Source organism: Semicossyphus pulcher, unplaced genomic scaffold (assembly GCF_022749685.1).
Source record: "Semicossyphus pulcher isolate SPU_LCO1_2020_fin unplaced genomic scaffold, fSemPul1.0.p SCAF_20, whole genome shotgun sequence".
Classification (NCBI taxonomy): domain Eukaryota; kingdom Metazoa; phylum Chordata; class Actinopteri; order Labriformes; family Labridae; genus Semicossyphus; species Semicossyphus pulcher.
This window is the reverse complement of record NW_027211694.1, coordinates 6,325,839-6,352,299: the sequence shown is the minus strand read 5'-3', so window position 1 is coordinate 6,352,299 and position 26,461 is coordinate 6,325,839. Positions and strand designations below refer to the sequence as shown.

Here is a 26,461-nt window from a genome sequence, read left to right as displayed (position 1 = left end):
TCAGCCCTAATCATGTTTGGGGCAGTACGGCCATCTGAAGCTTTCACATTTAAATGCTGCCCTTACACGAACAGTTTGATATTCGGGGAAATATGTGTAATTGCTTTCTTGAAGCGGGTAAGATGAGAAGATTGATAATTGAAGCAACACCCAGCAGGCAGTTAGCTTAGCTTAGCAAGAAGACTACAAACAGAGGGAAACAGCTAGCCTTGATAACGAATCCACCCACCAGCTCCTTTAAAGCTCACAAATTAGCTTGGCTGGACTGTTTCTGTCTGAAGACTGAATTCGCTGGTTTCTCTGTTCAGTAGCCGATGGTGTTAAACATGGAGTAATTACGTCTTTATCCAGACATCTCAATCCCCATCCAGATCTTTGATTTGTGCAGCAATACAAATTGGTCTAGTTTTGAAGTCAAACAATCAGAGCTTATAAGGCAGAGTTAGAAATGATGACACCTTTGTACAAGGCTAAGTAGTTGAGCTACAGTAGGTAGCTTTTAGCTAGGTAGCTAAAAAGCTACACAAAAGGTTGATCTCTTAAAGAGGGGGTATTGTGCTGTTTCATATTTTAAGACATAATTATACAATGTTGGATGTCCAGACTAATTGTGGGTGAAGTTTCAAATCTTAATAAAAGTATGTTGGTTTTTTGTCAGTTTTTTCTACACGCTGCACTTTGTGATGTCACAAAGCAGGCTTCGGAGAGCTGGCCAATCAGAAGAAAGTGGGCTTGTAGGGGCGGGTTTTTTTACTGTAAATTATGTTAAGCTACTCCACAGGTATCAGTGGAATATGAAGCTTGAAATTAGCATAACACCCCCCCCCGAAAGCTACATCCACCAGGCATCTTCTTTGTCCACCAGAGGCTGAGAGTCACTTGCTAATAATGGCCAAAAGGCAAAATGAAACAACACCCGGTACCAACACGAACGCAATGCCAGGCCAGATGATAGAGTGTAATAAAATGGAAGTTCAGTCTGATTATCAGCTCTGACTCACACAAAAGACTCTTTCTATTTGTTACTAAAAAAAGGTTTTGACACCACGTCAGATTTCCATTAAGCCCAAAATCTGTCTTCACGACAAACTCCAGAGACATTTGCACTGAAACTGTCGTCAGAAGCAGCAAATTCTCCTCCTGATTGCCTCTTTTGTTAACAATAATTATACCCATGTCTCGAAAATGACAGAGGCAATGCTTTATTGATCCAACAAAGCTACATGTTATCTCTGCATTACAATAACTCTTTCCAGCATATGTTCCTGTGTCCATGACAACATCAAGCCAAGCGAGACGAGTCATGACCGAACCCAGACTGTAACCTGCTGGCGCACTCTGTTTTTAATTCACACTCTGCAGTCGTACTTTCTTCCCATTATTTCTCTGCCTCACTTCTGAATCACTTTTTCCAACTTCTCCCTCCTTTCTGTGTGGGTGAGAGAGAGACAGAGATGTAGAGAGAGAGACCTGCAATTATTGATGAAGCCCAATCTGTGAACCCTCCTCGTCTAGCCAGCCGTTTGTGCTCTCTGATTCTGGATATTAGGAGGGTGTCATCAGCATAGAGTCAGCACCATAAAATAGCCATGACAGAGTTGTTAGATTGTGGATGTGGCAGTTTAATAAATGTGTGTGTGTGTTCTCCCTGAGACCAGATACTAAGAGGTGGGAGCTCTGTCTGCAGAATAAAGGGGATATTCACTCCAAAAAACTCAGTCATGCAGAAATATGCACACTCGCTCTCTTTTAAACTTAGTCAGCTCCCGGTGCTCATTCAATCCCCCGCTTCCGATTGTGTTTTCAGTAAAAGTGATGAGCTGTTTGCTCGGCCCTGAACTGGCAAATATTTGGAGCGTGTGCCAGGGAGAGTGGGGCGTGACAGTTGTTTGGTGTTTGATATCAGTCAGCTCTCTCGCTCTTTTCTAAACCGGCCGCTGGCACAAGCCCTTAACAACAGAAACAGCCAGTTCAATTAGATTGTGTGGCCGGTGTCCAGCGGTCCAAAGCAGCAGGCCAAATCTCGGTGTGTTAAGAGGTTGAACATCATTCCAGCAGCATGGTGACAGTTTTATTACGACGGGTAATAGCTTGGCTAAACGCTCGGAGCTGGATTTTCTCAGGAAGTTCGGTGGGAAGAGAATCAGCTTCAAGGCAAATCCCACAGCTGCTGCTGCTGGGAGTCTGCAGTGTTTATGTTGCTGACAACTGTGTGCAAGTATTCACAACAACAATCATCTAGTTCCAACTCTAGTGAAATTAATAGACCAAACAGATCGAGCGCTCAAATGTCATGAAATGAAACTGATCAAAATATTTATTTTCAGTGTAGATTCACACAAAACAACTCCACTGAGAGAAATGGAGCACTTCTCTGGAAGCAAACACATTTGTCTTGGTAACATTGTGGAGTTTGGGCCCTTGTCAAGTATATGGCCTAATAAATCTTGATTGTTCAGTCTTTCAAATGTTGGAAAGTACTGAAAAACTGTTGCAGCAGTCACGCTGGAGTAAAAGCAGTGACCCTGAAACGCGAGACATTCTGTGTTGTGTTATTCTTAGTCTGCCGCTCTTCACTTTCTTTCATCGTTCTACTCTGAGCTGTCTAATCAAGCCAAGGCCACACAGAAATGGCAAAAAAAACCCCGAAATGCCCATCAATTGCTCCACAAGGACAAGCCTAAGACTTGAAATGCCCTGTTTTTGTCCCTCCTAAACAGTGTCAAACATTCTCTTTAGCAAATACTCACATGTGGAAAAGCAGAGCCCAGTCAAGGTAAGGCTTCTCTGTCGATGGGAGAACAGTTTGAGCTCTATAAGGATACAAGTGAATTCACTACTTCCAAGCCTGATTTGCTTGTTACCCCTTCAACCAACCAATATCACCTTCGAACCTCTCCTCATAAGTTGCCTGTCTTAACTGCAATTTTTCTATACATTGTGAGCAGTTCAACTGCCCTTCTTACAATCTAACTAAATAGATGAACTGATTTCACAACACAGAAGCAAAGAAAAGTCTGAAACATGATCATATTTCTACCCAGGTGGTTAAGCAATAACTGGGTTCCTCTTGGGTCTCTGATTGGTTCGAATGTATTCTTTACTTGTTCATAGTTTATCTGTTTTATTGATATTTTGTGTCAGGCCTTAAGAACTTATTCAGTATCGAGCAAAGGCTGGCATGTGTGTTCACCTGCATGCGCATTCACGTTCTGCCCGAATGACTAAAGAGGCGGCACAAATTGGACAGGGACTCGGGTAATAGGGACTTGACATGGACTCAGGTAATGCGCTCTCGGACTCTGACTCAGGTAAAAGGGACTCGGACTGGGACTAAGGTAATGGGGACTTGACTTGGACTCAGGTAATGGGGACTCAGACTGGGACTCAGGTAAGGTGGACTTGACTCGGACTCAGGTAATGCAGACTTGGACTGGGACTCAGGGAATGGGGAGTTGGACTGGGACTCAGGTAATGGGGAGTTGGACTGGGACTCAGGTAATGGGTTCTTGACTCTGACTCAGGTAATAGGGACTTGACTTGGACCCAGGTAATGGGGACTTGACTCGGACTCAGGTGATGGGGACTCAGACAGGGACTCAGGTAATGGGGACTTGACTCAGACTCAGGTAATGGGGTCTTGGACTGGGACTCAGGTAATGGGGTCTTGACTTGGACTCAGGTAATGGGGACTTGACTCGGACTCAGGTAATGGGGACTTGACTCAGACTCAGGTAATGAGGACTTGGACTGGGACTCAGGTAATGGGGTCTTGACTTGGACATGGTAATGGGGGAGTCTTTGAGGTTTGGTGACTGGACTACAACACTGGCAAGGACGGTCTAAATCTGTAGTCCCTAGACGGGTCTCAATAACAGGCCTTCTGAGCCAACCAAGCTGGGAACAAACGCTTGAATTTCTGCCTCAAAGCAGCATCTTTACGCTTCACTTTGTTTTCACTTCAGAGTGTGTAGAAAGGAGACACAGATCATTAGCTTTGCTACATCAATGTTTCCTTCTTTGACCCACTGACCTTGTTTGTCTCCATCATTACAAAGCGTTTAAAAAGACTGTATTTTGACATGCATTTTCCCAAGAGAATCTCAAGCGTCTGATCTAAATGTGCATAAAGTCTGATTGTTTTCTTGGTTCAATCCTTAAACATTTCCTCGATCTTCAATACCTAGAACAACCCAACCATGATACCTTTTCGTCATCATTTCTACTCATGTGTGTCCTGTACGCCGTCATACAACCGTAAGAGCAGGCTGGGTGGCTGAGACGGTTTCTCCACCTCCAGCACCCACAGCTTGTCATGTCAGACGAAAGCACCACCAACAGATGTGACACTGCACCCTGGTGTATTGTTGAGTAGCGGAGCTGAGCCATACCCAATTTTGGAATAATGAGATGAAATATAGCATGTCAATAAGGTTGCCATTTCCTCCACGGGCCAGCGGGCTGCTTTTTAAACGGGAGCACTTGTTTCGACCTTCTAAAGCTCAGCCGTGAGTGAAGGAACCGGACAGATGGCGGGAGCGTTTCACCGTTAGCTTCCTGTGCAGATGGGGGACGTTGTGTTTTTATGTTTGCGTGTGGGGAGCGTGTTGACAGATTGGACATTTTTGAGGTGGTGGTTCAAAACTTTTGACCGCTCCCACGTGTACGTGTGTTTATATTTTGGCATTTTATGAGGTAGTGGCTTTAAAATGTTTATCTTTCTCTTCTTTTTGGGATTAGAAAGAAGCTAATGTCTTCCCTCTGATTTGTCCTCTTCCTGTTTGTTGGCGTTGGTGACATGGGCAGCCTAATAAAGAAATAAATGGCCACAAATCTATTCAGAGGACGCTGCTGACCTTTGTGGTGGAGTCTCAGCGGTGTCTGTGGCAGCAGGCGGTTGGCATTATGATTGCTATGTGACATTACACAACACAAAGATGCAAAACAGAAATACAAATTGGTTCCACACAAAAGCAAACGCGGCACTGGTGTCCAAACGCAGCTGTCTTGGCTACGAGTGTGAGTGCTAAAGTTCATGTGTCATTGCTTGGAGGATGCCAAGATAAATCAAGGACGGCTTAAAACTCAAAGAGGGGAATCGTTTAACAACATTTAGCAACACGGTTTCACAGACAGATCCTATCTGCCGGGGTTGATGAAGAGCCTCGGCTGCCGTTTCTAGATTCAATTAAAATCTAACGTTTTAATCTTCGACATCGGAGCTTTGGCTGAGTCATCGCTGGCACATGCTGCACTACCTCCACCATTCAAGACGGAAAGCTCGGCTTGTAGGCACATCACACACACTTTGAGTTCTGTCATTTGAGCCGTATACAAATTTAGGGAAGACATGACAGGGAATATTTATTCGTTCTCTCTCACTGTCAAAGACGTCTCCATTTAGAGGAAGATGTCGGAAGGTTTTAGCCCCTTTCAAAGAGCCAACACAGACGTTTCCACACACGCAAACCCGCATTCATAGAGCACAAAACAGTCGGCTACCTGTTGTTCTGCAAATCACAACCCTTGTGCATGACTCATGACAGAGTGCAGTGCATAATTATGATTGTCAGAGGGCCACACATTCAGAAAAACACAGGGTAGAGAGCACTTTAGAGCCATTTGCGGTCTACCAGTGTTTTTGGTGAAAAAGCGTTGCTACTTTTGACATGCTTTGATTTTGAGGCTTTTATTTCCGTCCCAAGAAGGAGGTTAAATTTGCCAAACATATGAAACTGACATAAGGAAACACAAAAAAATCTTGAACGGAAATAACCCCAAAATGCAAAAAGCTTGCACTGTAATCACAGGGTATTTGTTGACCACAAAGAGCAGAGCAAAGAGGCGTCTACTGAGAAGGAAGTTTTCTGCCTGAGTAGAGAAAAGAGGTTCCAAGAAGGACACGTGAGAGGAGCTGTGCATCAGTCAGCCATTGTTGAGAAACCACAGGACTGCATGAAAGGCTTCTGTGACCTTTGTGACCTTTGGTACACACAGACACACTTTGCTATAACAGCAGAAGGTGACACTGATGAACAGGCGACAGATGCAGCTAGAAAGGTAAATATGGAGAAGAGCTTATCTTGAGCCAAAGATCCTAAACACCATCCCTACCTTCAGGCTTCGGTCTTACCTGTTCCACCTCTCTGAACCACCAGGCAAGTCTCCGCTCCAACCGCACACTCCTTAAGAAGCTCCACCACCTGCGTGTGCGTGAATCCCTGCACCGGTTGCTTGTTAATCTCCACAATCAGGTCGCCCTCGCACAGGCCCGGGCAGCCCTGAGGCTCCAGCACCTGTTTGACTCTCTGGCCGGTAGAGCTGTCCGCGATGGTGAATCCAAAACCATCCACGCCCTTCACCATGGTCAAGGTAAGTAGTTCCCCTTGGGTCGCCCCTGATGACGCCATTGAGACGCTGTCAGGAGGCGTGGTGCCAGTGGTCGGAGGAAGCGAGCCGTCCAAGTGGGTGTCACCCGGGTGAGGGGTGAGCAGCTGCTGCTGGGCGTTGACCTGGTCCTGGCTGGGGTCGGTGACGTAGCGCGCCGTGCGGGAGAGATAGTCCAGGTAGTTGTCGTAGCCCGTCCTGCCGTTCACCATGATGGGACGTTGCTCCATGATGCCCAGCGGGGAGATGATTGTGGTGGTGGTGTTGTTGTTGGTGTTGCCAGCTTCCTCAGGGTCGTAGGGCAAAGGGTAGCCGCGACACAAGACGAGGGTGACGCTTTGGCCGATTGGAACGGACTGGAAGAGTTTGACCACGTCGGCATGGGTGGTGCCCAGGACGCACACGTCGTTGATGTAGACGATGACGTCACCTGCAGACAAAAAAACCGTCAATGGTTACAATGTATCTACCCATGTGGCCACCAAGTTTTGTCCCCATACTTCAACCCTTACCAACCCAACTAACCAGTTCAACCAGCATCCCAATTCCCTCACACCATTGCTACCAAATGTCTGATGCTCTGGCTCTTTCCATTTATTGCTTTTTGTATTTTCATCAACATAAAATTGGCCCCCAAAAATCTACTTGGGCCACCAAATCTCAGGACTTGGTGGCCAATGGGGCCAGTCCTTCAAAATAATAGCATCAGTCCAAGGGGGGGTTCATCAATTCTTCAAGACAGCTTTTTTAGGGCCTTTTTTTGAGACAGAAAACAATGGGAAATACTTCCTCACACTGGGTATAACACAACTATTATATTGGCTTCAACCACTGGGCTACCAAGACCCCCCCTAGACATGCAAGCTAACGATGTAAAATCATTGTTTATTTAATATCATTGGCCTTTAACACACACCACTTCCAACAAATCCGAGTCCCTCTCCAGTTAATGGGACTTGCTTGACTGATTGAGATCGGGGGCCTGTTTTTAATTGTCGCTTGCAAATTGCAGACAGATTTGTGAGTCCTGCAGGGCTGCCGCACACTCAGGCACGGGTCACGTTTGTTTTGATTGTAAAATGTGTCCAGGAAAGGAAATGATATTGTGTCGGGTGATGCAAATTTGGTGTAGATTAAGGGAAGAAGAATGAACAGTGCAGAGAAACAACTGGAAGGATGACATTAGAGGGTATCATGGAAAAGGGAGACAGTTGTTATGATGTATAATTGCCCCACTTCATGAGAGCTGTAGTTGAACGAATGCCAGAGAATTAATGGATGTTTACAGTACTTAAAAGCAAACAGGGTTCATATATTAATGGCTGCTTTAGAAGGCAATTACTTATCTCAGAATTAGAACGTGCAGACTAAAATGCAGGTATACATTTACATTACCAAAGAGACCAGAAAAAGGAACCCTTGTTAAGAGTGATCTTAGGACTTACAGCTATTCTAGTAGCAAATCAGCTGCGCAGCACATCAGCACTTTCCCTCCCTCAGAGCCATAAACCATTTCTACAGATAAACGTAACCACAGATAATGCCTTATCTGCCTTTTCAGTGTAAAATAGTGCTGATGACAAGTGGCTACAGTGTTTGCCATTTATGGGGCCAAGTGCTTTTATTTGCTCTCTGCAATATACTGCATGCACTGTAGATAAAACCCAGGCTGACAATTAAATGTTCCCACTCCACATACAGGCTTATCTTCGTCTCCACCAGATTACTAAATATAGTGTTTGTGCGCCGCTGTGCAGGCACCACGCACTTTTTTTAAACGCAATGCAAGTGGGAACACAAGGCACGATCCTTTCTAAAGTCTGACAAACAGCATTACCTGAGTTGATAATGAAAACAATTATTTCGTAATTGCAGGCAAAGTTGTTGCGTTCGTTCCAGAGAGGGCAGAGTGAGACAAAGTGTGTGCTGCAAGGAGAGAAACACAAAGATCCTTTTACATTAATAAGCAGAGCATGTGCCTCGCTGATTGGCCCTCACCTTGCTAACCAGCGGCTCCATCCTGCCCACTTCTCCTTGAACGTGAGCAGGAAGCTATAACGGCTCTAATGGCCGAGTCAATGACACTTTCTCTAAAACAACATGGCATTGACTTCCTGATTTGATTGTTGAAGTGGAGCCCAGCCGCTGCCCTCTCTGAGCAGCAACAGCCGAGGTAAAAGGAAGTTAAGATATCACTGTAAATGCTCTCTGATTGTAAAGTGTGCTGCAGGAAAATGCTTTCCAAGTTTCGAGGCAGGTGTTGAGAGCCAGCCCGCACCTCGAGGCGCTGCGACGTGAGGGACTTTTTAATTAATCTGGGTAAACGCGGGCGACATTTGCCTTGAGCGCCGGTGTCAGAATCAATAGTTGAACACACTGGCAGAAAACAAATGACGGTGCCGTGACCTGGCGGCGCCCTCGCCGTGCCCGCAGATCTCATGCGTTATGACCAGAGAGGAGATGCGGTGAGACAGAGGGCATCAAGTTGTTTTACAGGAAGAGAAAGAAGTAACATAAAGACACATGTTGTAGCATGTCGTCTTATATGTAAAGAATCAGTTTTTTTCTTACCTCTAACGGGACTTTGTCATGCAGAACGTTTGGTATTATCAGCCTAGCTTTAGAGATATAAGCCTCTAAGTGCTACTACTTCAGTACAATGGTGGTAAATTTAATTTAATTCTTGGTGCTCACAATATTTAAAAGTTACACTATTGGATTTTACCCAACCCTTTAGACTTGTGGCCCTTTAAAAAGGATCCAAATTCCACTCATGATTCCTCATCAAAGGCTAAACATCTCTACAAACGGTGGGCACCTTAAGTAAAAAGGATTCCTCATGTTTTATTTAATTTAAGTCCATTTTTTAAGGTCTGAAATGGAAAAAAAATATCCAGGACTTCAAAAGGAAAAACAGAGTTAAATCTAACCTGAAAAGGCTGTCAGAGACTGTGTTAACAAGTAACTCCTGGAGAAAACGTTAGCTTAATGAGCTAGCTACTGTTGCTAACGCTGATAGCATCTACCAGCAACAGCTGTTATTTCAACTGACAAAGTTGTTGCAGCCTGCTTTTTCTGTTGGAAATCCAGTGTTTTAAAATGATCTGTGAGCGAGAACTTTATGAATAAGGATTTTTCATACTCATGTTCTTAATTTCAGTCATTTTTAAGAGGTCAAATACAAGAAAAATGTCTCTACAAGTACTGATGGTAATAACATTTTTTAGAGCTCTTTTTTTTTTTTGCTCTTCTTCTAACTTGTTAAACATCAGACAGCTTGGGCCGCTGGTTTGGCTCAGCTTGTAGAACAGATGCCCCATGTACAGAGGCTACAGCACTCGACTCGACTCCTGGTCTGCCGATCATTTGGTGCATGTCATCCCACGCTCTCTACTCCCACATTACTTGTCTCTCTTCAGCTGTCCTGTCCAATAAAAGCAAAAAGCAACAACCCTTCATATTCATCTTGTGACCCCTCAAGGTGTCAAGTTTTCAGCATTTCCTTGATAAAAATGATCTCTTAACAGTGTGCTTTGGAAGACGTGTTAAGTCTAACTTTTCAATGCCGTGTGCACCACATATAAAATCCAGAAAAGTCTTAAAGTCGAGCTGAAGCAGCATTTCGAGAGTATCTAGCTTCCGTGTCGTGACGTATTTCCGAGTGAAACAGGACGTGCAGGCGGGACATATCATTAGAGGGATTTGATTGGATCGTTGAGAAGTGGGCGTAGACAGACGTTCTCCACAGCGCAGTAGCTAGCTAACTGACCGAGCGTTCTTGGTGCTCTGCGGCTAAATGTTGCAGATTGATTGGTTGAAATTGTTTGGTGCTAACTTACGTAAGCACGCGTGAAATTTAGTTTTATTGGAAGACAAATTGATCGGATTTTGATATGAGAATACAAAGAAATGGATTTTCTGTATTTTTTTTGGCCTATATTGTCAAATAGATGCACAATATTACCGGGTCTGTGATCTAAAAGGATTAAAATGACATTTTTCATTTCACCTCGACTTTAAACATCCATCTAAAACCAGCTCTCTCTGATCAATAGAAACCTCTCAGGAGGCTCAGGAGAAAAATATGTGTTCCTGGTTAAAATAACCCTTAATAAACACACATGATCACAAACACAGGGGTGCATTTAAGTGCAGCGAAATGGACGAGTAACACACGTACTCATGGCCACCAAATAGCTCTCTCTCCATCCATTATAACGCCGCCTGTAGGCCCCTTGTATATTCTAAATCACGCTGACCTTAACTGTAAACACAGCACTCACTGGGACCAAGGCCTGCGCTGCTACTTCATCTTTCATTGTCCCATCCTTGCATACTCTTTATGACATATTCATCTCCAGCTAATGGTTGTGTTCAAGATCCTGTCGACATCAAGAGAGGTCTCTGCGGCCCTGCCGAGACGAGGCCACGAAACAGAGACGTTTATACTCTCAGCAGGGGGCGAGCGTTTGCAGACTGCAGTCTTTTGTGTGTGAGAGTGTGTTTGTTTGTGTCTCAGGCTTAGAAACAGGCTAACAAGTCATCCACAGTGCATCACGGTTCAGTCAGACAGGCAGGTGTAATTAAAAGAATGGTGGGAATATTTGAAGATTGTGCAGACAAAACTTAAAAACAGTAAGCGGGCTCAGCAGGCCTGTCAAGCTTTGGATTTTTTCTTGACAAGCCGAAGCAGCATGCATGGGGCTGTATTAAGAGTGTGATTTGGCATGGTTCAGAGGCAGATGTCTTATTTAAGCCTTTCTCAAACCAGAAAAACATCAGAAAAATGAAGAGAGTGTGGAGTGTTTATCTCCCTATTTTAAGATTCAATCGTTAGTATGTCCAGCTCACTAGCTTACTTTGTGTGAGGGAAAGAGACACGTCATTAACTAACTACCTCAGTTTGTGGGGTTACAGGTTACATTTAAATAATCCCTGCTCACAAAAAGCTACTGTTAATCTATAGCGTAGTATTTCCCCACTGTGTTGAAGCCGGTCTTGGATGCTAACAGAGTTTATGCTATTATTGGCAGCTCTGTCCTGCACTGTTTTTTTTTTTTTATTAAACCACAGCAAACGTTATCTAAGATACGTGTTTGAAACACACACACAGTCCTCATTCGAAAGGTTTTTTCCATTGTAATGTTAAAATGGCAAACATGCTGTTTGAAGTTAAAAATAAAAGGTTAGCTAAGCAGCTAACTTAGCTAGCTGAAATACAAGAACACTTCTGATTCATTATATGTCTTCTACTAGGATAAAAATGAAAATAATGTAATTGTCTGAAAAATGCAGCTTTAGCCGCTCTCTTTTATGGCAATATCATTTAGCAGTGCATATTTCAGCTAAAAACAGAAAAAAGACAGCAGTGTTTTTGAGCCAACTCACAAAGCCAACATAAGCTAAATTAGCTAGCTAGAGCTGACAAAATCAGCTAGCAACACCAGGTCATATTAGCGGTCAAAATTTGTATTTTGTGGCCAGAAATTTTAGCCTGCTTTTGTCTAGATTTGTCTGACAAAGTGGATCCACTGTTTCAAATAATTTTACCAGAAAATGTCACATTTAGTCAGTTGAAACATGCTAGAATAAATCAGCTAATGCTTAGCTAAACCTTCAGGAATCTACAAAGAATTAAATGTTTAGGGCTAATTTTAAGAGTGTGTTTTTGTCAGTGTTACTGATATAGAATGTAATATGAGTTATGGCACCAAATCAGTATAAATGTCTTATCTTGTTGGAATAGAACACATACTGGCGTGTATAAATACAGTTCAGTCTAATTACCCGGTCTTACTGAATGAGAGTTGAAGCAGTAAGACTCTCCAGTTTGTAACATGCTGTTTAAACAAACCCACTTAATTTCAAATCAAATGTTGCCTCTGGCATCAAAACTAAGCCTCTCCACTTCAAGCTACTGCATCTCATATCTCTGTATTTTCACACAAATCCAAAAATATCACAGCTAATAAATCCCGTATTTCTTACAGAGCCAAATAGATTCTATTAAACACACTTACTACCCTGCACGAATCAGATACTTTAAAGAACCTTTATAATAAGCGCTTGAGCATGTTTTCCCTGGTTGTGTAATAGTGTGGTGGAGACAGCCAGGAGTGGTCATGAGGAGAGAACGGCACAAATTATCTATCTGGAATTGGGAATTTCACACCTCCGCAGGCCTGGATTTCGTCTCTGAGTTGCTGTGATCGAGCTCGCTCTGTTACTGCAGAAGTAGGACACAAAGTCTGGCAGGCAAGGTGGGGGGGGGGTGGAGGCTGAGTGGTGAGATAGAGATGGAGACGAGCTGAAGGGAGGACGTGGTGGAGGGGAGAAGAAGAGATGGAAGCGGGATAGAAGAGATGTGAGGGGGATTTGTCAGTTATTTCTGGGGGAAGAATACATGAAAGATGGAGGGGAATACTAAAAGAATAGGAGAGGAGAGAGATGAGACACCCACAATGTTTTATATGCAGTATTGTCAGGACAAGCTTTATTAGTCATCAGGGGATCTATTTTAGACTCCTGCACCGACACATTAACCAAAACCAGAAAGAAGTCTGTTAACACAACTACAGTGTAACAGAACTATTGAAAAGTATTTTGTAGAAGACTCTCTCTCCTGAGAACCCTCCCTCACTAGCTTACTTTACGTATGATGAATGACCACTATGAGCTCCACATTTGCTCCTGCATGTACAGATAGAAACATCATTGCATGCTGAGAGCACTGACAATCCTGCGAGCTCTATTCCCCTGACCTTTACTACAGCTGGTCCGTCCCAGTGTGTGTGTGCTGCGAGTGTGTATTTGTGCTGCAGTTCCACCCCCATGTGGCCACAGCCAGGAGTTATGGTGCTCATAAAGTCCCCTCAATGATTAATGGAAGGAACAAATCTCTGCAGCTTGTGCACACACATGTGCGCACACATACACTCTGGTACAGAGCTCAGAGTGCGCAGTGCTAGCGTAGTAGGATGCACCTGCAAACACACATGCACACAACGCATGCATACGAGAAATTTGCATATTTTTGCAAGTTGAGTTCAGGACACATAGAATATGTTTTATGACATTTACAGAGATTTCATTAATTATCTGGATTTTTATGCCTCTGCGGCGCCGACAGCTGTGGCCGGAGGCATTATGCTTTCGGGTCGTCTGTCCGCCCGTCCCATTCTTGTGAACACGATATCTCAGAATGATATCTTGTGAGAATTTATTCAAATTTGGTACAATTGTCCACTTAGACTCAAGGATGAACTTATTAGATTTTGATGGCCAAAGGTCAAGGTCACTGTGACCTCATGTCCATTCTATTCTTGTGAACTCGATATCGTAGGAACGCCTGGAGGGGATTTCTTCAAACTTTGCACAACTGTTCACTTGGAGTCAAGGGTGAACTTAAAAGATTTTGGTGGTTAAAGGTCAAAGGTCAAGGTCACTGTGACCTCACAAAACACGTTCCTGGTTATAACTCAAGAATTCCTCCGCTAATTATGATCAAAGTTGGCACAAACGTCCTCTTGGACTTCAGAAGGATCTGATTTTGGTGGTCAAAGGTCGAAGGTCAAGGTCACTGGGACCTCATGTCCATTCTATTCTTGTGAACTCGATATCGTAGGAACGCCTGGAGGGGATTTCTTCAAATTTTGCACAACTGTTCACTTGGAGTCAAAGGTGAACTTAATGGATTTTTGTGATTAAAGGTCAAAGGTCATGGTCACTGTGACCACACAAAACACATTTCTGTTTATAATTTAAGAATTCCTTTGCTAATTATGATCAAAGTTGGCACAAACATCCTCTTGGACTCAAGAATGATCTGATTACATTTTGATGGTCAGAGGTCAAAGGTCACTGTAATCTCCCAAAATACGTTTCTGGTAATATCTCAAGAATACCTACGCTAATTATGATCAAAGTTGGCACAAAAGTCCTCTTTGACTCAAGAATGATCTGATTACTTTTTGCTGGTCAAAGGTCAAAGGTCAAGGTCACTGTGATTATTTTAGACCCCAAGGTACTCGTACGAATCCGCCCTTTTCACCTCCTCTCACTGGTTGACAACCCGGACAGGGGGCCTCCTGTTCCTCTGGTAATCCACAAGAAGCTCTTCGATCTCGCTAATATTGAACTTAAGGTGATGATTTTTGCATCATGTGTCAAAGCTCTTTATCAGTACTCTCTCCTCCTCTGGAAAAATAGCCTCTGAGTGAGGGCTGCATATTTCTCACTGGAATCAAACATGTCGCGATAGTATTAACTTCCATTTCGCCAAAACATACAATTAATACCTTTTGTTTAATAACTCCAACATGTAGAGTCCACACAGACAGAAATGTAACTTCACCTTGACTAGTTGGTGGAGACATACAACGGCAAGGCGGTAATTCTAGTTCCTGCTGTTTTTGTTCTGCATATTAAAGTATCTGTACTACCTAAATGTGTGATACTTTCATTTTTAAATCATTTTAAATAAGCAATAAAAAGTGTATTTTGTGCCTTTTCGTTCTTGTTAATTGAGCTACAAGTGAAAGTTGCTCATTGACTGTGTCTCTTGTGTCCGTGTGGTGTTTTAACGCTGCCAGGTGCCTACAGAGAGTTCCTGGATAAATACAAGTAAAGCACTCAGTTTAACTCAGTTCACCTGAGTGTCGGGTTGTGTGTTCAGCCATGCCTGAGGCTTACCTGTGGCCATCTTCCCATCAGCTGCGGCGGGCCCATCAGGGATGACGCTCTTGACCTGGAGGAACTCGTCTGGCTCGTCGCCTCCGATAATGGTGAAGCCGAAGCCCATGTTGCTCTTTTGGAGTGATGTGGACAAGAAACTGCCTTTGAGCTGAGTGGGGTCCCGCGTGAACAGCGGCTTCTCTGCAAAAGGACATAAAAGCACACAATTAACCAAAATACAAACGCTGACACTGTGCAGGCTTTAAAGCAGAGATTGAAAGGAAGCTGGTGCGGGGCGGTGCTCACAGGGTGGGAGCATGGGTAAAGCTTATCCAGTAAGATAAAGGTGTAGCCACAGGAAAACTAGCAGGGTATGATGTTGCGATTTGGAGAGAGGTGGGGCTTTGGTGCTGAAAGGTGCAGGTGTGGTTCAATGGTTTGGCTCCCGTGCAAGGTAAAGCTGCAATATCCCTTCTGCTACACCCAAATATACTAAACTTATCTCTCTTCCAGGAAATGGTGGGCAGAAGGGGTGCGGAGAGCATCAGTGGGGCAGGTCTTCAGTCCCATCCCAAGCGGCATAATTCAGCAAATGACATGCTGTCAATCAGGGAAAAGGTCCAAGAGAAGATGTTCGAGAGGGTTAGGGGAGAACGGGGAGCTTTCTGCAGCAGGGGGAGCTGGAGGAGGGGCGCCGTGTGGAGGAATGACAGGATCTCAGCCAACAAGCTTAGTCACACTTAACCAAGTCTCCAATCTTTCCACCTAGCCAGGGAGACGTGGCTAGGGTGCGAGAGTTTACATACATTGTTTGCCGTCACTGGTCCAGACACAGACCGAGTGATTACACTCTCCGCCTGCTTATGCCAGCCAATAAGACATGTCATGGTACACGCTCGTCACACAAATCCCTTGACTGCCTGGAGGGAGAAGCTTGCTTTGCGAGCGAACATGCTTACAGTAAGTCAAATGAGCGCAGGCAGCCATGAGAGCGGCAGTCAGCCTCCTTTGCGTCTCTCTTGGCCTACTTACTGACAAAGTGCCACAGGGAGACGGGGCTACACACAGGCTGCTCTAGCACCACAGTGCAGGCGGAGGTGTGAAGTGGCTGCTGCTGATGCTGCTGGTGGTAGTGTTGGTGGGGGCACATATTCATCCGCCGAGTCAGAACGCGCCGCAGTGGGGAGACGTTGGCGGAGGACGATGTAGCGTACGCGGCGGCCCTGCGACCCTGAGTGGGCGAGCGGGAGAGGTCGCCCAGGCTGTGGCAGCGCTCGGGCACCGGGCCGACCTGAACGAGGTGGGAGCGGGGGGGTCTGGGGAGGGTGGAACAGGGTCTGGCATCCTCCACTGGCATCAAAGTTCAGAGGAAACAGAGGAAGAGGAGGAATCGGGAGGGAGGGAGAGGAAGAGAGAAAGCCTCACTGGATTGTACACAGAGTGTAACCACGGAGACAGGCTCCCGACTCAGAGCGCTGGACTACTACGTTACTATGGCAACAAACCTCCACTTCACCAGTCCAGACAGTTTTTTTCTAGCAGAGCATCCTGCTGCTGCTGGAGAGCAACAAACCAGTCATTAAACACAACAGTGAATCACATTTAAGCCCACATGTTCACTATTTATACGACATTATTAACATTATTATTAGCAGACCCACCAGAAAGAGGCTCCTCCTGCTGTTTGTCCAAAGATTAAGAGTGAACGGACACTTGTATCTTGCTGCAGTAACATACAGAAGCACTGGTGCCGATCCTAACCAACAAAATGCACCATCATGCCTGGTTGTAACCCCTCTTGGTGATCATCACGTTTCCGAATTGAAACAATTAAATCCTGTAAAGTATTTTCTACATACAGTCATGATTTAAAAGTGTCATTTATATACAATGGAAAACAACATAAAATATAGGAGCAAAACTGGAATGATGTTCGATATTGATGTGTTAGTTTGCTACACGTTGCCTCACAAGCCTGGGGAAGAAGGAAACATTGGATGATGAATGAGTTTGGTTCTGAAGTTTAATTAAGAACTCTTTTTATCAGTAGTTTGTGAAATATGTTGGAAAATTAAGAGTTTATGAACCACAGAAGGCCATTTTGATATGCATGAAACAATAAAACTTCAGTTGTATAAAGATTTAATTAAAGTAATAGTCTCGAAGATTTCCATTTGAATAAATGTCTGTTAAGTCTCTATCTATCGCTGAATGAGGTAACACAATGGTGATTGAGCCTATGGCCCACTGATGAAAGCCTTTGCATTTGCAGTATTACAGACTGGGTGTCTATGGCAAGTTTGGCGGCGCCCAGTTAGTGACGCGTTTTCCATCAGCCAGCAGTGGTTGGTCTGCCAGAAAGGGTAGGCGGAGCTAAGCGGCGGCTTTTCCGGTCTCTGCAAGTGTTGCGAGTATGTAAGCATGTATTACCTGTTGTTGTTGTTGTAACAAGAACATATGTTGTTGTTGCTGCTCTCTTTGCCTGTCTCTATCCTGCATCTCCTTCTAACCCACTCTTCGGCCCATCCAGTCGAGGCAGACGACTGTTCAACATGAGTCTGGTTCTGCTCGAGGTTTCTGCCTGTTAAAAGGAAGCTTTTCCTCGCCAATGTGCCGAATGTTGCTAAGTGCTTCTCATGGTGATTCATGTTGGGCCTCTCTTTTAATAACATAACAAAGAGTCAGTCTAGACCTGCTCTTTTTGTAAAGCGTCTCGAGATAACTCTGGTTATGATTTGGCGCTATACGGATAAAAAATTAAGTGAAAATCCAAAGAAAAATAAACAAACTCGACGCTCAGATGAAGCAAACAGTCTGAAAAGGAAAGTGACCGTGGAACACCGTGGAGCCAACCGTGGACGTCACACATGTGACACTGTCTGGATATCTGGTGTGCTCCTGCAATTACCGTTTATCGCCATAGGTGCCGCCAAAGAGAACCAAACAGAGATCTTCAAGATTAGCACTTTAACATCACTATTGAAATATGTTCTATGTGCTATTGATTGGTATTGAAGCTGCAAAGGTGCCCCACTACACCTATAAAATCAGAGGTTGGACATGTTTCGAATTGGGTAAGGGTGAGTAAAAGTTATTTTATTAGAAACCTGTTAAACTGTAGTAAATGTTTATATAATTTCTTGGTTACATACAACAGACGTCAGACAGAAGTGGCTCTCAGTTATATTAAAAACAGCATCTAAAATTCACTGATTAGTTGTTTTTTTCCCTCAATTTGTGACAGTTTTGTAACTTGATTTTTTCTATGCGAAGCTTAACGCTACATGAACATTATCCACAAAAATCTGAGTGCAACTATTCCCCCTGTTTGCTAATTTCAATATAGCACTGGTTACAAAACAGTAGACCATGTGACATTTGTCAATATTTGAAAAGGTCAACAACATAATAAGACAGATGATTGATTTGAAACTGACTGAGCTCTCGCTATAATGACTTAAATATCTTCTCTACAAACATACAGACAGATACAGAGTGTGACTATCTTCCCTAATAATGTGACATAAGCGGCGTTCCTCACCAGCGTGGTGGTCTTACCTCTGTAGATGGTGGGAAGGGGCAGTGAGGACAGACCCTGGCTTTGCATCTGCTGCTGCTGCTGGAGTCTCCGTTTAGCCTCCAGGACGGGGTTCTCAAACTGGGTCCTTCTGTTTATATGGCTACAAAAAACAAAAACAACACAGAGTTCAGACTCTCCCGCTGCACTTAACCGAGCCACCCTCTCGGCAAAGATCAGATCTAAAAAATTCTGGCACTACAGCAGCTATTGCTGTGATGATTAATTAAACGCTCGGTCCCCCACATTACGTAACAGAGCTGCAGAACGGCTCAGTGAAAGAAGAACAAACGACCCATTCTGAGCTTTTCTAACCACATTCAGCTCGTCTTATACGCAGAGTTGTGTGAATCAGTGACTGGGAGGGAACCTAAACATGAAGCAGTGATTGCCTTTAACGTCCCACGCCAGGCTTAATTTAGTTTGCAAGGGGGACGAGCTACAAATACAGTAATTTTCCAGTGTGAAATAATTAGTCGTCATTAGATACTCCCCTCACTCTTTAAGGCTGTATTGTGCTCTCACATAAACACCATCTTTTTTTCCTCTGTGCTTATCTTTTAATGAGCGCCCAAGTATCACTGGTGCTAATTACAAAACAGCTTCACCCTTTTTTAACACAGTTACATAACTTCAAGGTCTGGAAACTTCTTTCATGGGTTGTACGTGACGACAAAGCGAGACAATAAGAGCATCTCGAGAGGGGGAGCGTCATTTTGGAGGTTCTCTTCAGCAAAGTCAAGCCGAATCACTCCCCTAGTCTGTCTAAAAATAGATCCTACGCCGTCCCCTCGCCCTGAGGCGGAGAGAGCGCCCAGCCGGAGAAATGACACCTCTGAGCGAGGAGGGGACATGCAGCTCAATAGAGGGGGCAGGCGAGAGACGTTAATCTCTGCTCATGAGCTAATCTACAGATAAGGAGCGTCCAGACACAGAAATATGGACAAACAAATAAACAAATAAACTTCTCCCCGCCTGCAAACAAACAGCGGCAGACATGAGGGAGACAAAAGGGAGCGACTGCTTCCTGGCTGCAGCCGCTAATAAATATGATTAATAAAGCGATTACATATTAAAGATGTCCTCCGACTTACTCGACATAGTAGCTGCCGTAAATGGGGTCATCGATTTTCTCCCAGCCGTACGGAAGCTCTGCGAAAAAAGACAAATACATCAGCGGTGAGACGGCGATAATGGACGGTTTGTTTATTCAACAGGTCGTCGATCCTGCATGGAAACACATTAGTGGAGGGATCATCTTACAGCATCACACTTACATACATTATTCTAAAGTATTATAAAGTGCAGGTTCTGTCTTGTGCGCATAGTTGTATACATGTCTTCTGTTTATCGCCATAGGTGCCGCCAAAGAGAACCAAACAGATCTTTGAATAAAAGCTGATAAAAAGTCATTTCATTCAAAGCTGTTGCTCTTTACTACATTTTTTACTCATGATGCTATTTTTGGACCACATTTTCCTGTCAGTTACACGAAAAAACATCACAGGTTACACTGATTAGTTGGATTCCTGAGTTTAAATTTGACACCTTCTGATTTGTGATAAAAAAGGTGCTATAGCTGGATTTTCAAGGCAAACCTTAATTTATTATGAATATTATCCAGTGAGAATGTTTACAGCTAATATTTACACATCCAATGTTTCTTCAACAAAAATAAAAGGCTTATTTTTTTTAGTGAACAGCATGACTTTACTGCTGGTAATTAGCAGGATTTGCTGTTGCTGTCTTGAGAATTCTCTCAAACCTTATATTTCATTAAATTTGATGTTGACAAGATAAAAAAAATGTGTTTTCACAGCAACTTGTCACAGTGACTGATTAAGGAGCCTTCTTTCTCTTTAAAGCTGCACATCAAATACATCCTATCCAGAAAAAGTTGCAAACTAACCCCACTTTTTGATAGATCTAGTGGCTGAATCTAAATCTGTGAAATATTTATGCTCTGCATCTTCTCCGTGCTGTAAATATTGTGTTTTGATGTGAGAACTTTGCATAGATTAGCAGCTTCGACTAAAACATGCACGCACCCAGAGGGTGTTGAACCTTCACTGTATCAGTGGTTCGTGTTTCTGCTGCTGTTTAACAGTTTGACTCCGAATATTAAAAGCTAAACACTGAATGCATTTACGAATAAATGGTGCACAACGGTCAATTACTGACAAGACAAGGCGGATCAAACAACAGAAAGTATGTGAGAAGAAATGGATATAAACATATCTACGTATGCAAGTCAAAGAGGAGATGGTAGCTCAGTCTGTAGGGACTTGGCTTGGGAACCGGAGTCCGTACTAGGACTTGAACCAGTGCGGACCAAGCATGGAATTGGGGCTGGTAGCTGGAGAGGTGCCAGTTCGTTTCGTGGGCACTGTCGAAGTGCCCTTGAGCTAGGCACTGAATCCCCCATCTGCTCGGGGTGCATGTCCATGTGCAGCCCCCTCACTCTGACATCTCTGTTGTGACCGTTTTTACTGTTGGGTCATCATTATCTTTTCAGAATACATCAATGGCAGAAGACTTCAGAGTCAAACTGCCACAAAGAAGCAAAGAAGAGTTGCTTTTACCTTATACCATGCAAGCATAAGCTAATTTTTTTTAAGCTGGTGAGACTTGCTAAATATCTAACCTGTTAGCATGCTAGCATAACCTATTTTTTTTAGCTGGTAAGATTTACTAAATATTTAACCTGTTAGCATGCTAGCATAACCTATTTTTTTTAGCTGGTGAGACTTGCTAGATATTTAACCTGTTAGCATGCTAGCATAACCTCTTTTTTTTTAGCTGGTGAGACTTGCTAGATATGTAACCTGTTAGCATGCTAGCATAACCTTTTTTTTTAGCTGGTGAGATTTACTAAATATTTAACCTGTTAGCATGCTAGCATCACCTTTTTTTTTTTTTAGCTGGTGAGACTTGCTAGATATGTAACCTGTTAGCATGCTAGCATAACCTATTTTTGGGGGGGCCTTTTTGCCTTAATTGACAAAGAAAGGACAGTGGGTTGTGTTGGAAACAGAGGAAGAGCGAGTGGGGATGACACGCAGCTAGGGGCCGAGGGTGGGAGTCGAACCCTGGGCTGCAGCGTCCAGAACTGTAGCCTCTGTATATAGGACGCAGGATTCAACTGCTGAACTATACCAGCGCCCCACGTAAGCTAAATTTTGCTAAAGACAAATTACAGTTGAGGCTAATGGATTTGCTAGTTTTGAACATATTTGTTCGTCAATAAAACTATAGAAAAATCAGAAATGTTGTCCTCATTGTGGCACGAAAAAAATGGTCACTTCAGGTCAAGATTTTAGAATTTATCTTCATAGGACATTGAATATATTTAGTTATTATATAGAATAGAATATTAGAATATATAGTTGTTCTTGAGACACTAGGGACGTCAAATGTGAATCACGAAAGTCATTAATATTCATTAATGTCTGTACAAAATTTAAATCTATTCAATAGTTGTTAGGATATTTATGTCTGGACCAAATTGGTGGACAGACGGATCAACACTAAAACAGGAGAGAACTTTAACCTGGCATTTCCAAAGTGGCCTCTAACTTTTCAAACACACTTTATGAAGCAAAGTCAGAGGTGTTTCTGCTCTCTCAGCCCCTTCCTGTACGTGGACCGCACTGCAGAACACGCTGCCTTTGTTCCAGGTGATCAAAGCTGATCTTCAAACCCGACAGCCATCAGTCATACTGGACGGCTTTTTCAAAGTTGCCCTTTCCTCTTTTCTTTTACCCACATCTCACTCACACAACACACACTCGGAGAAACGTGTCTGCAAAGAGTTCCTCTGCTTGTTTTTCAGGATATCGAAAATTTGCATTTCAAGCATGTTCCCAAATGTAGTGCTTTAGCATAATAGCATGATCGTTCAATACCGGCTGGGTACAGAGCGTTAGAGGCTCCTGCTGAAGTAGCTTCTAAGCTGAATGTAGACGGAGCTGGGGGACAGTGTGTTCCAGGGCAGCTCAGCTCAGACTCAGACCAGCTTTGATTAGTGACAATGTGAAATAAATCACGATGAGAGCGGAGATAAGAGAAGAGAGAATGCTTCTGAATCAGGGAGGGACGCAAGCAGAGCGATCCCGACGTCCCCACTGCTGCAGCTTGCGAGAAACACACAACGACTATGTCTATGTTAAATGCTTGATTCTGATTGGTCGATTATGGTATTTTAAGGTCTGTTATTTCTCTATAACAGACTGTTAAGAAGAACAGACGATAGCTAGGGATGCTGAGGACTAACTCTAATCATATCAATCTGCAGGAAGAAGTTCGGTAAATTTGGGACTATTTTTTTAAGCAGAAGAAATCAAATCGTTTTAAATCCACCAATTAAATTATATTGTTTCCAAGTCCCAATTTTGTGTCAAATTATGCTGTCTTTAGAAAGTAGCCGTGTAATAAGCAGGATAATGCATAAGAAGCAGGTTGTTATAGCTATAATGACCTGCTCCTTGTACATTATCCCTTACATAATGCACTGTACGGTCATGCATGGCCTATTTATTTGTCTTCCCATGCAGAGCAGAAATCTCCAAAAATGCTCGTGCATGTGCCATATGCTCCTCTGAACCCCTGCCCCCATCCCCTCAAAACAAACGATTAAACTTTTAGTAGGACACACTATTTTTTGCCTGCACACTCTGCACACTAAAATGCATATTTACCACACACACACACACAGACACACACACATATGGTTTTGAGTGATATAATCGAGTGCTGCGAGCAGCTTGACAGCCCATGGGAATACCTCCTGCGAACACTGCAACATTCCTCTGCCCCATCTCCACTCATTAAATATGAAAGAGAGTGTTTCATGTTCTCACCTTTACTGGCCGCCACACACACACACACACATTATGTTACTTACTTTACACACACACACAGTAACTCTCTTGGTGATTTTGCATAGTGGCACACAGACACACACACACACACACAGAGGAGATCAAAGGACTGTCGTGGAGCTGCGCAGCCTTCCAATGAAAAGCTTTTCTATTAAAACGTCCACAGGAGGAGCTGCAGGGAGACAGAAAATGTCTCCGCTCGACAGGGAAGGGAACAGGCTCAGCAAGCCAAGCTGCACACAGCACTGAGAGGATAAATCTAGGGGGGTCATGATCACATTGTACTGAACAAATTAGTGCTGAAATCTGGGAACACAGAAACAAAAGTGGTCGGATCGTCAGACAGATTGTAAGGATTAGGTAAACCAATAGAGCAGATTATCTTTTTTAAACCACTTTCTTTGACAGTGAAACTAAAAATGAGCTTGATTCTTCCTTTTAAAAATGTGAGTGTGTTCTCAACGGAAAAGTGCACAATTTTGAGAAAATATAATTCACTCTTTAAGTCACAAGAGAAGATTGGTTCCCCGACGTCTGTGTGTTGAAGTACGGAGCTAAAGCCAGGTGGTGATTAGCCTAGCTTAGCGAAAGACTTTAAAAACAGCTAGCCTGGCAATTTTCCAAAGTTAAAAAGAAGGTTACACGCACTCCTTCACATGTTAATAACTGAGAACAGGAGGTGCACATTTCTGAACTTTACACTAGCAGTCTATTTGACGTAACTCATCCCACTGAATTAGCAGTAACGCAAAAATGATTATTTTGAGTGATACTCATTTCTGGACACTTACAGTTACAGTAAGTGATCATAGTTAGTTACATTAACTCATTTAGTCTAAGAAGTGTGGTGGCTAGCGATAGTAATGGCGATCATGACGGTGCATGTCCGTTAGAAAATTTTAATTTTTTTTTTTTTACATAAAAATATTTATATAAAATATGAGCAGCAATTAAATCCGATGTAATGAGGTGTGTCTCATTTACCCAAGTGAGTGTTAACTTCTGACATTGATTTGAGGACTCTGGGTCACATGACATGGAAGCTATTGAAAAAAAACTGAAAATGTTTCTATAAATAGATGAAAAAAAATGTTTCAAAAATGCGTCTTATACACCGAATTTTACGTTATTTGTTTTGTGTTAATGCAACTTAAAAGGTTTAATGTAATCGGTTTCCTCAGTTGAAATGAGTCGACACAGGAGAGTTTTAAGTCGAGATAAACTACTTCACTAAGTTCATCTTACTTCAAAATACTCACTCATTTTAAGTTCAATACACTGAATGGAATGGGTACTGTGTACTTAATTATTTTAAGTTACCTTAACAATAAATAAAAGAGTTGGTTTAACAGTGTACTTGGAGACATTAAGCACTCACATCTTTAAAAAGCACGGCTTACTCAATGTCGCATGACTCGACACAGTTAAGTTCTTTTACTTACTTTTCCCAAGGTTAGAATTTACAGTGTAGCGAGAGAGCCTTGCTAGCTCTTTCTCTTTGCTTACAGTCTTGTAGTTAAGCTAAGCTAAGCTAAGCGCTGATGGTTCAAGCTGCATACTTAAAGCAAGAATATATAACTGCTGACATGACGGTTACAGGCTAGAAAGGCGCTAAAACATACAGTTAAAGTGGCACAAGTAGAGGAGTCACCTGGGACAGTGATATCCATCAATCAATAGCAACTTGCTACCATTAGCTTATATGAACCACGATAAGCTACTTAGCTACTCACAGTTTAGTTGTATTAAACTGTGAAATGGTGCGTTTTTGTTTGTTTCTGTTGGAGAGAAAATTAATTTGCTGTATGTTCTTTCAAAAGTTACATACAGTCGTTGCTGTAACTGACGGAAAGGAGGTAAAACAAAACCCAAAGTTGTTGGATAAAATGTTATTAGCAAAGCTGAAAAATGTCTCTTGCCACTGTATAAGAATTCATTGAACGTTTAAAAGAAACGTAGCACATTCTCTGTCAAGTAAAAGCCCTAAAGAAGAAACACAGTGTACTTTAGGTCCTTACACTCAGTGGTATGACTTGTAGCTTATGGTATTTAAAGCTAAAGTTAGCTAGCTTAAGATGGATATTGATGCTAACTGATACAGAGTCTGATCATGGACTTTATGACCCTTTCTACAGCTGCTGTTACTGTCTGCTTTATAAGTTACCATGATCCTGTGATCGTTACTTATAGCCACAGCGCCCACTATTCAGGGGAAGTTAGCTCTGAGGTGTCTTACACACACACACACAGAGGGGAAGCTGTTCTTTCACTGAGCGGCGTGCTGATAAATGTTGAACTTAGGATTGTCTCTCTGCTCCGCTCTTTTGTTTGGCTCCACTGAGTGCCGTCTATAACCTCTCTGTCAGCTGCCTGCGATGGAGTGCTTACTCCCCAGGACAAGGATACAGAGAGAAAGTGTGTGTGTGTGCTGCCACATAAAGTCAGTGCTGCTTATCACCGCCACGCCGCATTCGTCCAGGAAGGAAATGTCAAGCTGGTGTGAAATGTTCAGGTAGGAGCTCTTATGATGACGCCCTGAAGCGAGGGGGAGAAATGTTTGCGACCTCGAGCCATGCTACAAACTCCATCCTGCAGTCACAGGTGGAGGGCCGCTTACAGCCAGCAGGAGGCATCCTGGCTTCTTCCCCACATTCTCTCTCCCACTGTAACACTCACTAATCTCTCTCTCTCTCTCTGTTCTTTACCTTATTTCCCCTTCTTCTTCTTCTTCGATGTTTTCATCTCTACTTCTTGCTTTTTTGGAAACTCATTTTACCCATGTCCTATTTCCCTTTTTCCTTCTTTTATTCCAATCTTTTGAGGAGCAAACTGACCGAAACCGACCTCGAGCCCTTTTGTAGTCACCAAAAATTAAAGTCCCTTCCTGCTGCAATCTGCACTATTTCATTTATCGGTTCACCTTCGAAAGCAGCACACATTCGAG

The 26,461-nt window shown here is 43.2% G+C and overlaps 1 protein-coding gene across 1 annotated transcript in view; it reads right to left on the bottom strand.

Annotated features, from left to right (window-relative positions):
• The window catches only part of magi2a (membrane associated guanylate kinase, WW and PDZ domain containing 2a), a 250,336-nt gene that overhangs the window by 36,085 nt on the left and 187,790 nt on the right, over nt 1-26,461 (bottom strand). The window contains exons 7-10 of the mRNA XM_069670763.1: nt 19,732-19,789; nt 18,619-18,740; nt 15,079-15,261; nt 6,134-6,817 (exon numbers count right to left, since the gene is read on the bottom strand). Coding sequence (XP_069526864.1) covers nt 6,134-6,817; nt 15,079-15,261; nt 18,619-18,740; nt 19,732-19,789 — 1,047 coding nt within the window. The remainder of the gene's footprint in view (nt 1-6,133; nt 6,818-15,078; nt 15,262-18,618; nt 18,741-19,731; nt 19,790-26,461) is intronic.